Source organism: Gracilinanus agilis, chromosome 5 (assembly GCF_016433145.1).
Source record: "Gracilinanus agilis isolate LMUSP501 chromosome 5, AgileGrace, whole genome shotgun sequence".
Lineage (NCBI taxonomy): Eukaryota > Metazoa > Chordata > Mammalia > Didelphimorphia > Didelphidae > Gracilinanus > Gracilinanus agilis.
Genome location: NC_058134.1, coordinates 49,760,806 through 49,774,198, shown reverse-complemented (window position 1 = coordinate 49,774,198; position 13,393 = coordinate 49,760,806). Strand labels below are relative to the sequence as shown.

At 37.9% G+C, this 13,393-nt stretch overlaps 1 protein-coding gene across 2 annotated transcripts in view; it reads right to left on the bottom strand.

Moving 5' to 3' along the window:
* The window catches only part of PEX1 (peroxisomal biogenesis factor 1), a 49,435-nt gene that overhangs the window by 10,844 nt on the left and 25,198 nt on the right, over positions 1–13,393 (bottom strand). Inside the window, exons 12-21 of one of the 2 annotated variants that reach the window (XM_044677864.1) lie at positions 12,999–13,169; positions 11,431–11,585; positions 9,819–10,008; positions 9,430–9,596; positions 8,494–8,628; positions 6,645–6,709; positions 5,523–5,665; positions 5,331–5,434; positions 3,575–3,751; positions 2,365–2,595 (exon numbers count right to left, since the gene is read on the bottom strand). In XM_044677864.1, coding sequence (XP_044533799.1) covers positions 2,365–2,595; positions 3,575–3,751; positions 5,331–5,434; positions 5,523–5,665; positions 6,645–6,709; positions 8,494–8,628; positions 9,430–9,596; positions 9,819–10,008; positions 11,431–11,585; positions 12,999–13,169 — 1,538 coding nt within the window. The remainder of the gene's footprint in view (positions 1–2,364; positions 2,596–3,574; positions 3,752–5,330; positions 5,435–5,522; positions 5,666–6,644; positions 6,710–8,493; positions 8,629–9,429; positions 9,597–9,818; positions 10,009–11,430; positions 11,586–12,998; positions 13,170–13,393) is intronic. The other variant, XM_044677865.1, reaches the window with a different exon arrangement.

Genomic DNA, 13,393 nt, shown 5'->3' with positions numbered 1-13,393 from the left:
AATACAGATAATTAGATCTCACTGAGGCCCTTAAAAAGGCAAATTTAAAAATTATAAGTTTTCTTTCTTTCCCCTCTGTATCTTATTTACCTTTTCAGGTTTCTCTCGATTTTTGTGGTTCGATATCAAACTTTCCATTTAGCCCTGGTCTTTTCTGTGCAAATACCTGGAATTCTTCAATTTTGTTGAATGCCCATATTTTCCCCTGGAAATATATAGTCAATTTTGATGGGTAGTTGATCCGTGGTTGCAGGCCCAGCTCTCTTGCCTTTCTGAATATTGTATTCCAAGCCTTACCGTCTTTTAGCGTGGAGGCTGCCAGATCCTGTGTGATCCTGACTGGTGCTCCTTGATATTTGAATTGTTTCTTTCTGGCTTCTTGTAAGATTTTTTCTTTTGCTTGAAAGCTTTTGAATTTGGCAATAATATTTCTAACCGTTTTCTTTTCTGGATCGAATGTAGTGGGTATTCTATGAATCCTTTCGATGTCTATATTGCCCTCTTGTTGTAGGACTTCAGGGCAATTTTGCTGAATAATTTCTTTTAGTACGGAGTCAAGGTTTCTATTAATTTCTGGTTTTTCTGGAAGACCAATAATTCTCAAATTGTCTCTTCTAGACCGGTTTTCTTGGTCTGTCACTCTCTCATTGAGATATTTCATGTTTCCTTCTATTTTTTCAGTCTTTTGACTTTGTTTTATTTGTTCTTGTTGTCTTGAGAGATCATTAGCTTCTACTTGCTCAATTCTAGCCTTTAAAGATTGATTTTCGGCTATAATCTTTCGGTTTTCGGCCATAATCTTCTGGTTTTCAGCCATAATCTTCTAGTTTTCGGCCGTAATCTTCTAGTATTCCTTTTCAATCTGGTCATTTCTGGTGTTCAATTGCAAGATTCTACCTTTTAAACAGTTATTTTCTTGCCAGATCTCTTCCATTTCCCTCAAAATCTCAGTTTTGAACTCTTCTATAGCTTGTGAGGAGTTTTCCTTATTTGAGGAGGGTCCAAATGCTTGTTTGTTCTCCTCCTCTGTTTGCTCAGTTGTCTGGATTTTCTCTGTGTAAAAGTTGTCGAGTGTTAAAGGCTTCTTTTTCTTGTTGTTGTTCTTTCTCTTCTGAGCTTCCTGAGACTGGGTAGCCATCATTAGCCCAGCAGCTTCTCAGGTTTATCCTCGCGTTCAGTGTCTGTCCGCGATCTATTGGCTCCTGAGGTCTGAGTTCTGGTTTTTTCCAAGGTCACGCTCCCTGGTGGACCCCCTTGCTTGATCCTCTGCAGGAGGTTCCTTTACAAGTCTCAGGGCGCTGCTTCCACAGTCGTATACCCGTCTGCACTGGTTCCCCACTCAGGTTTTCAGAGCTTTAGTTCCTGGCTGTGTCTGCCTCCACCCACGCCTCCGCCCGTGCCTGTGCTCTCAGCCCGCACTCTGCGCCCTGCATCCACTCTCTGCTCCTGCGCTCCGATTTCGCGTTTGTTCTTTGGCTTATTGGGGTCCTAAATCTTGCTGCTCTCAGGAACAGGCCCCGGAGCTGCCAATGACTCGATGGGTGCCCCAAACTTGCTCTATTTCTTTTTAGCTGGCTTCAGAGCTACAGATGTTGTGTGTGGAGGGGGTGGGGGTGGGGTGGTTGCTCAGCCTGCGATTTAGTGAGAGCTGTTTCACCCCTTTATAGCATGGAAATGCCTCGATTCCATGTACCTTCCACACTGTGCCCTGTTTTGGGGTTCCTCCGTTCGTCTGGACTTGTTTTTATGTCCCCTTGAGGAGTTTTGTGTGTTTCGGTCAGGAGAGGTTAAGAGCTGCTTCTTACTCTGCTGCCATCTAAACCCGGAACCCTCTTTATATCTTTTTTAAAAAATATATCTTAGAGTTCGAGAACAAGGGCACAGATAACAATACTAATACAACTCTGTTTCCTTAAGCAAATCCCCTTGGAACCAAACTCAAGAGTGAACTGTAAATGCTGATGTAATTTAGAGACAGTCTGAATCAAGATTCCATGCCAAATTCCCAATTACCTAAGATAAGAAATGTTTAGGAAACCACAATTTCTATACTGTTTACCTACTAGCTTGACTCTTACCCCAGGGGAGAGGGCTTCTCTTCACAAGAATAAAAATGACTAACACAAAACACAAAATATGGCTGAATCAATTAAGGGCATGCAATGCAGGTCAAGGAATCATCCTTAATGGTGACTCCTCTATAGAAGAGTGGACCTGTGAGAAGACCACACTAATAGCTCCATTTCTCCCAAACTGAGCCTTATATCTAGAACCACTCTAGATGAGTCTGTGAGATCACTTATGGGAAGGCCACATTGATATTTGAACATTATGAAAAGAAAACACGATGGCTCCCCCAGGTACCAGTTCAGAAGAAGTTCCGTTTCCAGGCTCTGATTCATAGGAGCTTCCAAAGTAGAGCCGATACATGTTGAACTTTGATTCCTCGGGAAGCAGATCAGACATCTCTAAGGAAACAAGAGACTGTTCTAAGCCACACTCTCCATCTCCAGTTGAATCATCAGAGCCACTGCTGTGATTAAGGAAAACCATTGAAGACAGACTGAGGTCACTATCAGAACTGGAACCGATATCCTGAAAAATGTGCAAAACAAGAAAACCATGTCATGATTTAAATAATCCTCATCTCTGAAACAATCACCAGTGAAGATATTCTAATAGAGCAATTAACATTTAAGAAAATTTCACAGTATTTCCCCAAATTCTCAAATACATTTGAGGAATGGGGAAATAAAAAGATGAAAGACTTCTCATCTTGCCAAAACAAATCTGTGGTAAAATTTGTAGGCATTCAACATGATTTTTATTGTTTAATAGCTTAGCCAATCATTCTATTTTTTTGTCACAATGGAATGAAAACTGGCATAGTTGGGCCTTTTGTTGGGGCTTTCACTATGCTGTTAGCCAATTCATCAATCAAGATTATTATGTGCTTAACATGTGCCAGGCCTGAAGCTTGGCTTTAGGATATGAATACAAAAGGGAGCTTATAGTCTATTGGGGAATACATGTTCACAGATTAATTAACATTGGACACACACAAGGAAAGCTCTACCATATTTTCAGGGTGGGGGAGTGGCACCTAGGAGTATTAAGAAAGTCTTCAAAGGGAGTCTTGGGCTCCAGGAATAAGAAGGGCACTCAAAGGAGGGAGGCACTGAGCTATGAAAGAGAGCGTCATAAATGGGGTACAATATGGGGGCCACTTTGGGTAGAATATATGTACATGATATGGAATTATCTTGGAAGGAATTAGACTGGGAAGGGCTTTAAATGCCAAACAGAAGAGGCTGTAGATTACATTATTGGCATTGGTGAGCCATTGGCGCCTCCTGAGAATGGGAATGATGGTTGAAATTATAGTTTGAAAAAAATGAACATGTTCACAAGAATTTTCCAAAAATTTTCCAAAATAGTACATTATCATATAAGTAACTTAAGTAGTTTATTAGTTAATGAAGGTTATCCTTTTAGTAGTTTAACATTATGCCATAACTACAAAAATAATTTTTATTACAAGTTGCCACATCAACTGTCTTTCCAGGGACCTTACTTGTGACAAGCCTGCTACCCGCCTCCCATGGATGGCCTCGAGTTGAGCATTGTAGAGTAGAGCTTTCAGATCTGCTCCTGTAAACGAACCAGTCACTGATGCTAAATGCTCAAGATCTACATCATCTGTCAGAGGCAGAGAATCACTAAGGACTTTTAAAATTTCAAGACGAGATACCTGAAGAGAAAAACATAAGGTGATATGAGAAAAATAACTATTGTCTTAAACATATTTTTCATTACCCATTTCCCATTTTTCTTGATGCTATCTAGTTACAAATCATGATACACTCCAATGTCCCAAGAATTGAAACTGCTGGTGACCCAAAGAGTAAAAAAAAAGGCACAGAGTAGGCATTAAAAATATGCTGTGGCATCTTGGGAAACACACAGCACAAGTGAAAGAGTATCAATTTGGGAATAAAGGTCTTGGGCTTAAAATACCAGCCCTGTTCACTTACTCTGTGGGACCTTGAAAAGTGATTTAACCTCTCTCAGCCTCAGTTTCCTCAATTGTAACACGAGAAGGCAACACCTGATTTCCTCCAAGGCCACTCCCAGATTTAAATCTAGGATTTGATGAATAGCGTGTCAGAAGTGGCCAAAAAAATAAATCGCACAAAAAAGTATGTTTGGAAAAGGAGATGGGACAAATGTCAAACTGAAAAATTAAAGACTTTGAAGTAATTTTCCAACATATTGAAGAGTGATCTGGATGGCTGGAGAGATTTATAGGTGCCTAGATTCATTAATGAAGCATAAATCTAAAAATGTAAAGCTGCTTTTTAAAATGAATTTTTTAAAACTGTCTAATAAGCTTAAAATTTAAATTACTTAAAAATTAAAATTACTTTCTATAAAGTTGACTTTATTTGCCAACTTTCCCCAAAAACAAAAGTAAAGATATAAGTAGGAAAATGAATGAATCTTAATTTCTTCTCAAGTCAACATACATTTTTTTGCTTCAGGAATTGGGCAACTATCAAAATTATAGTCTTGTGTTCAACAAGAAGTGATTCCAAAGGACATCCAGTATCATAAAAGTCACACCAACTTTAATCCAAAATGAACTGAATAACATATACATCTGAGTAATTTGCTTAACTTCTTATAATCTATAAAACATTATTGGAGCTGTGTGTTCTTTCTTTAGAAGGTCCAAGATCTTTCAGGTATGGTACTAGTTAATCAGGGCAGCTAGATGGGACAGTAGATAGAGTGCTGGGTTTGGAGTCAAGAAGATTCCTCTTTCTGAGTTCAAATCTGGTCTCAGACACTCACTATGTGACCTTTTTGCCTCAGTTGCCTCATGTGTCAAATGAGCTGGAGAAGGAAATGGGCACCATTCCAGTATCTTTGTCAGGAAAACCCCAAAAGGAGGTCATGAAAGGTGGGACTAGATTGAAAACAATATGGTACTAGTCAATTGAGAATGTGAATTCTGAGGAAGGACGATGAACTACATGTGACTTGAATTCAGGCAAAACCCTATCTAGAATCTACACATGCCCATTTTAAAAGGCCAACAACTCCAGAGTTTTTAGCTTCTTGAGAAAATGGCTAGGAAAAGAGAATTAACATCTTCAGTATACTTTGTGGAAAATAGGAATTCAAGATCTCCAAGGACAAAGTTAATACATGAGAAAAACAGTTCTCTTAAATGTAAGACCACTGCTATTGCCTGATGTAAATAAAACACACAAAAGAGCAATATAGAATTGATTGGTTTGGGATTCTTTTAACTAGGAAATCATCACCTCATCAGGAGGAGGACAATATACACATTTATCTAGCCGGCCGGGCCTAAGCAAGGCAGGGTCAATCAAATCAGGGCGACTAGTAGCAGCTAACACGTAAACACCTGAAGGAAAAAAACAGAAAAATTCTTATGGTGATTTGGTAAATCCTCAGAGTGAAATAAAAGAAATTTGAAAATGTACAATTATTACCCTCTAAGCCTTCTACTCCATCTAACTGAGTTAGTAACTGGTTAACCACCCGGTCTGTGACACCTGTATTATCATGACCTCGTCGAGGAGCAATGGATTCAAATTCATCAAAGAAAAGAATGCAAGGTTTGGCAACCTGTGCCCTGGAAGAAACACAGTTGTAATCATCATCAATTCTGAAAAATTAAAACTATATATTTTTTGTGCTAGTGAGGACCTGGAAATAAAGTAGGTACCCACTAAGGAATGGCTACACAAACCATGATACATGAAAGTAATGGAAAATGGTTATGACCATGATGACCACAGAAAGGCATGGAGAGACTTAGATGAACTGATGCAAAATTAAGTAAGCAGGACCAAAAAACCAACATACAATGACCTCAATAATGTAAGTGCAAAGAACAATCACAAAATAATAAAAACGAATGCCATCAGATTATAATGAACAAGCTTGGCCCCAAAGAAGAGATAAGAGGAGATGTTTCCTCTAATTCCTTTGCAAAGGGGGTTGGGGGGTTCAAGGGGAGCGGATTCCAAAGTATGAAAGATGTCAGACGATGTCAGATTTTTTTTCTATATGCTGCTAAACACCCCCCCCTTTTTCATTGTCATAAGAAATATTTGTTATAGCTCTATGGGAATAGGGAAGATACAGGGATAAATTTGGTTAGTGTAAAAGAGATATCAAATAAAAATCTATTAAAAATAAATTAAAAGGCATTACAAATTCATGAACCCTAGTACAATAAGGTTATAGTAAGAAGCAGGTAAAACATTTACACATATTGATAATTAGAAGTTCACCTTTTTCCATTTTATCAATGGAAACTCTAAGCCTAAGGTTTTGTAGCTTGGTCTACAATATAAACAAAAATTTAGTAAATGGTAAAGAAAGAATAAATCTATCTGTGCTCAAATATAAATGCCAATGAAAAATGTTAATTTACAAGCAACGTTCAATGGCATACAAGTATCTCTGAAATTCAAGTTAGTTAATAAATCACAGATTATAAATTAACTCTTTAGAGAGTAAATTAGTTATCAAAAAACTCTTACCAATAATGAAATACTGGCTAATATTACTTAACTTAAAATACAACAAATCTGTGGAGAACCAACCTGAAAAAAATATCTCGAACAGCTTGCTCACTTGCTCCAATATATTTACTTAGTAGTTCCGGTCCCTATCACGAAGAATATAATTCTATTAGCATTCAAGACAAAGTTATCACGTCTAAACGGAATCTACTTTTGGTTATCAAAAAGCATACTTAAAAGAGAATCATCACAGATTTTAAAAATCCAAAAATGAGGTAATGGGAAATTAAAAAAAAAAGAACAAATTAATTGGTCTCATGCATATTTAAATTAATGATTATGTTATTTTACCAGCATACTCATTCTTAAAAAATACTTCTTAGATAATCATTTCTTTGTTCACTGAAGTGATGCCCTTTGGTGCTCTGATGTGGTGTGGAGGTGACCCTGGCTTTTTGAAGGTTATACTAATAGTACTAATACAAGCCCTGGCAGCTCAATCCAATCTGATAAGTCTTCCAATATGGGCCCAGTAAAGGCCAAGTATCTGCTGTCTGAAGATAAACTTAGCAAAATTTGGAGAAGTTTGATTACCAGATGATGACTACAGTTGACCATGGAATCTTACAATGTTGTCCATTCCAGGAGGGGGGAGCTATGATTTGCTTTGGTAGAAGGAATACCAAAAGTGATGGCATCCTACAGCCTTCTGGCAGAGGCACTATAATAACTCAGCTTCTGCTACTAAAGAGAAAGAGACTCACCCTGTTGGAAAACTCAGGAGATTCCAATTAGTGTGAAGAGACACAGAACTCTGGCTAGCATCTTCATCTACTGATACCAATGTATGTTTTTAAAAGGAAAAGGAAGATAAAAGTATACTTTTCTCTAAAAGTAAACTCTTTGAAATTCAACAGTTTAAATTTAAAAGTAAAACAGAATGCTTCATTTGGTAAATTGATAATGTTTATTTTATTTTACTTCTCATCTTTATTTTACTTTGCTATTTAAAATAATCCTTCTTTAATGTGAATTAGAAAAAAAAGTCTAGTGATGAAAAATAAATTGAATGCCTACAAAGGACTAGATATTGTTCAAGACAGGAGTGTCTAACTTAAAATATCTAATTCCTTCAACTTTCGGATGATCTTGATATTAATATAAGAGATCATTTATATGTCTCTCTGTGTCTCTCTCTTTCTCACTCTTTCTCTCCCTCTTCTCCCTTGTGCACTAACTAGCTTAAAACAGCCTTATGACTTTGGACCACTCTGTATAAAATATTCTCAGTGCAGTCTGTGGACAAAGGGCTACAAGCTTACAATTAAGGACGAAAGCCTGAGAAGGGATGCATCTCTCTTTGACAGAAGCTGATAAGGATTTTTAGTCTAAAGACTAGATTAGCTATTTTCATGTAACCTTTCTATTAAAAATCCATCCTACAATGCAATTTGGAAACTTTATTGGTGAGCCTGAAGGTTCTTCCCTTACAAAGGAAGCAGCAAATACAACAAAAGGTAAACTTGGAAAATGTAACATGCCAGAGAAAATGTACTGAAAGTTAGCAAAAAAGAAAATTGATAATTGTAAGATCTAGAAAGAACAAAGTAGAAGGAGGATTTTCCAGTACTGCACAGGACAGGAGATGCTCATTGGCTTGACAGACATATTTCTGGCATTAATCAGTCTTGAGTGAGCATGTATTACAAGCGAGGCAAGAGCCCTATCAGCATGATTACACATATACAACCTCCCCACCCCAATATGTATGTGTATACAAACACATGCACAACTGATTTTTCATTCAGGCAGCCAAAGGTATAAAAAGGGAACAATCAAGAATTTAATCTCATAATAGAATATTATTCTAGACAAGAGGGCTGCCTCCCAATTTTACTGAGACATGTTTTCATGCACAAATTCAGCATACCTTGATACTGATAAAGTTCATCCCACTCTCTCGTGCAATTACTCCTGCTATTAATGTTTTTCCTGTTCCAGGAGGGCCATACAACAGTATTCCTGTCCTTTGTCGGATAGGCAAGTTTGAAAATAAATCTGGGTACTAAAAAAATATGACAAAAAACTGAATTTAAAAACTGAAATGCATTTATAGAAAAAAACTCTTCAGATTCAGCCCAAACTGTACCTCTGTCAAATCACACAAGTAGTACTTTTACTTGTGTAAATGCAAAACCATAACAACAATCAGACGCTCATCTTAGGGACCTAATGCTCTTAACGAAGACAAATAACATTTTCTGCACATAAAAATATAGGAAAATGCACTAGCCAGCAGTATTTGCTGCCAAGAATTAGGACAGTTCAGTTGCCATTTTCTTTCTTAGCCTCTTCCATTTCCTCTCAAGCATACATGAAAATGAAGCACAGAATTAGTAACAAAAGTCACTCTGTGACATCTGTTCAACTGTAAAGTCTGAAAGGACCAAACTCTATCTCAGTTATTCTTGTCTCCCTCAATGCCAAATACAGCTACCTCATGGGTGATTAGTAAGTGGTTGTTCATGAACATGGCTCCCTCACTCCTTGTTCACTGGTTTTGATTTTGCCACATCCAAAAAGATATTCACTCAGAATCCAATCAGCCGTGGGAGCTGGTGACCACGCTTCCTGACTCTTCTGCCTGCCCTGTTGCACTATCACCAAACTCATCTCCCCGGCTCTAGTCTGTGCCCTCCTGCCTGGGTGCAGACAGTGCTATTTGCTGAACTGACTGGAAACTGAGTTAATTTGCCTACAAGAAACCTTCTTTTGAAATACTAGCTAAAAATCCTATGGAGCAGAGTCAAAATCAGTACTTTGTAGTTCTTCTGGAAGTTATTTCTTTCAATTAAAAAAAAAATACCTTTGCTGGTAACTGTATGGTGTCCATAAGAATCTGTCGAACTTCATGTAAGCCACCAATCTTGTCCCAGCCTACATCTTTAGGCTTATGCAAGTTTACGTTTCGTAGAGATGTTGGAGTAAAGCCTTTGAGAGCTTTTTGAAAGTCTAGTGTTTTTAAATGTAATCCTGTTTTAAAAATAACGATTAAAATAGTTCTGGCACTTGGGACATCGAACAAAATGAATTTTCAAGACAGTTCACTTGTTTTAGGTCATAGCGTTATCTAATTAAATGCTTCCTTAATAAGTAAAGTGAAAAACAATTAATGTTTGATTTAGGCTAACTGCAATTGCATTTCAATACAAAGGAAAACAATCTTCAGCTATATATTTTGTCAGTAAAACATACCCTCTTCTGTGCACACATTCCGGCTGGAGATACAGGCATGGACAGCTCGATCCACAAGCATTGTGAAATCTCTAGCTACAAAACCTTCAGTTTCTTTTGCAATACAACGCAGGTCGAGATCAGTGAATTTATCTATATTACGGTTAAGTTTATTTTTTATTACACAATGCAGAATTTCCTGTCTTTGTTCCTGGGAGGCAGGAGGAAACATAATTAGAATTCACATTTCTAATTACATCTCAATTTTTTTGCACACAATTTTTGAGAAAATTCAATGTGATAAATCTAACAATATTATTTGTAGTCATTTAAAAAAATGAAAACTTTCTTAATAAAGCCAAATGGAAGTATGGAAGTATGAATGCAATACTCTTCTTTCCTGGAACTTAAAATGTCATTCCTAAAAATATATGAAAAAATTAACATATGGATTACTGAAAATCTATTGTTATACACGAGCAAAAGTAGAATTTCCTATTCTAAATCAAGGTTACTTAGTAATCTGTTTTAGTTTGTGCTGACCTGTATTACTAAAATACAGTAATTTTTATAGACTAATTTGTATGAGCACAGATTCAAGGCTTAAAAGAAAACAGGTAAGGGGGGCAGTTGGGTGGCACAGTGGATTGAGAGCCAGGTCTAGAGATGTGAGGTCCTAGGTTCAAATCTGGCCTCAGATATTTCCCAGCTGTGTGACCCTGGAAAAGTCACTCAACCCCCATTGCCTAGCCCTTACCATTCTTCTGCCTTGGAGCCAATACACAGTATTGATTCCAAGATGGAAAGTAAGGGTTTAAAAAAAAAAAACAGGTAAAAAAATCTGGAGGAAATCGAGATGACAAAAATGTAATAAAAAGATTAAAATTCAGGAACATTTATCTGATCTTATTGGTACCAATGCTTCATCCTGATGACTCTGAAATGGAGTAGGTAATGCAGGTTGATGAAAAAAATTTAGGCTGATAAACTTTTAAAGGAAACTATTCACATTGCTGTTTTCCATCATTCCCTCAAAAAAGGAATATTCTACATTTATGATAAGCAGTTCTCCTGGCAAGCATAGAACTCAATAGCACTCCAGAGTTTTAAAAATACATTTCTTTCTTATAATGGATTTGGGCTGTTGTAAATTCAATACAATCAATCACACTTTATTAGCTGTGGGCTTCCCTTTCAGAAGTCCATGTGCATTAAACTGTTATTACTTTCTAACTTCATGTTTAAAGGACTTCCTATGAGAACAGTTTTATATGCTATTATGTAGAAATCAACCAAATTATTTCATGGGACTATTTTGGACACTTCACAAAATCACTCTCTGCTCTCCTATTAGAGCAGGGAGACCATGAGGAGAGTAGAAAGAACACTGCCCTGAAAATCAGGCCAGCTGGCTGAGCCTGCTGCCAAATCACTTTTGAACAGAGCAGGCAGGTGTTCAAAAAGAGGCTGACTTTGGAAGTTGTTCTCAGTCACAGGTATAACAAGAAAAGCTTAAGCCCCTGAAATTATACAACTCATTTTTCAACTTGCCTTCTAAAGTAGAATACCAGGTTTTATGCTTTCTACACAGACATAGCCATAAATCAATCATTTCTTTGCCAAGCATTATTACCTGATCTGGAGCATTTATATATTGAAAGCTCTGAAATATGTGGACTCCTTGTGCAGAAACAAGTAAAGGATGAAGAGAATGATGAGTCTGGCTTGTGGCAACCAAAGCAATCAAACTTCCCATGGCGATTACCTCTTTGATAATGTCTTTCAAAGCTAAATATAAGCAACATTTCTCTATTAGCACAAAAAGCTTAATAGCTAGGTTAAATAAGGTTAAGTAAGGTTAAATCAGCTCCAAATGCTTTTTAAAAAAAACTTTTACCTTCCCTCTTAGAATCAATACTGTGTATTGGTTCCAAGGCAGAAGAACAGTAAGGGCTAGGCAATGGGGGTTGAGTTACTTGTCCAGGGTCACACAGCTAGGAAGTGTCTGAGGCCAGAACTGAAACCAGGACATCCCATCTCTAGGCCTGGCTCTCAATCCATTGAGTCACCCAGCTGCCCTCCCCATGCTTTTAAAATTATAATGGTTCATAGATAATTTCTAAATTAGACATATGCTTACAGCTCTCTGAAAAAGAACTTACTTCACAACTACTAAAAATTATCTAAGGGGAACATGGGAGACTGTGCAGAAACAGGTGTATCTCCCATTCCATGTGCCTAATGATGCTCCTTATCACTACATTCTGCACATATTAAGAGTGGGCTGAAGCAGATACTATATAAAAATATCTTGTCACTGAAAATTTTTCTTTTCCTGAATATGGAAATCTTTGGCTGATAACTTCTAGAGTGGGCTGGCCAGCCCTTGAGATTAAGTTCTGCAGATTCTGTTCCCTTGATAAGTTTGCAGCTTAAGTCAAGGCCACTGATAAATGCAGAGTTACTACTGCCTACAGGGCTTGTCTCAGGATTAAGGTTCACAATCCCTTCAAGAGACCCACCAGAGGGCAAGGCTTTTACTTAATTGATATTTCAAAATGAGATCACTACAAAGATCACTGACATCTCAAACCATGAGCTAATATACTCTTATCAATTTGCCTTTAAAAAAAGAAAGAAACCACCCTACAAAGGCCTAGGAGGACAGAAGGCTTTAAACAAGAAGTCAAAATTGGCTCTGACTGTGTTCTACCCTGTAACTTCAATATGAGATAGCTACAGACAGTTACCAGGAGACCTCAGAGGCTACATCAGATAATATCTGCAAAGTACTTTCTATATGCATTTGATCCTCACAACAACTTTCAGAGGTAGGTATTCATCACTGTTCCCATTTTACAAATGGGGAAAGTGAGGTTTGGACAGATGTAGGGACTTGCCCAAAGTCAAGCAGCTAGGGTTAGGGGCAGGGCTTGAATAAGGGCCTCCTTGACGCCTATCTCCTATGCCCCAGAAATGTTTACATAAAGCACATGCAGCTGTGTAGAGTTACAGAAAATCCCTCTTGCAAACCTGTCCAGCAAAACAGACTGGACAGTAAGAGAGTTATAAGGTGAAGGCTGCACTCTACATCAGACAAACAGATTTCCACACCAATTTTGAATACACTGACTTTCAGACAAAGGAGATTTTGTGGCAAGAGAAAATTTCCCCCAAGTAAGCAATCCCCAGCCTCCTCACCATATGCCAGTCGCTGACTCTGGACTGCATTAGGCCCGTGCTCCAGCTCAGGCATGGAAGACACGCCAATTATATGATCGAGGTCATCAAGGAGAACCACAGATGGCTGTCTCCACACGGCTTCTGAGAAAGCCGACTCCAGGGCTTTCTGCACAGTTTCAGGTCTTTTTCCTGAAACATATGATAAGAAATGCTCCAAATCTGACTCGGGGCTCAGGAAGAGTATAAGGCTTTTGTTTTGCATGGACCTAGAATTTCACTGGTGTAGGGAACTCTCAGAGAGGCAACTTCCTGCACCAACCATTGTGGGACACAGTCTTAGCAATTGCTATGGAAGTTCAGGCTAGACCATGATCAAACCCGAAGATTCAGACATGATTGATACATATGCTGTT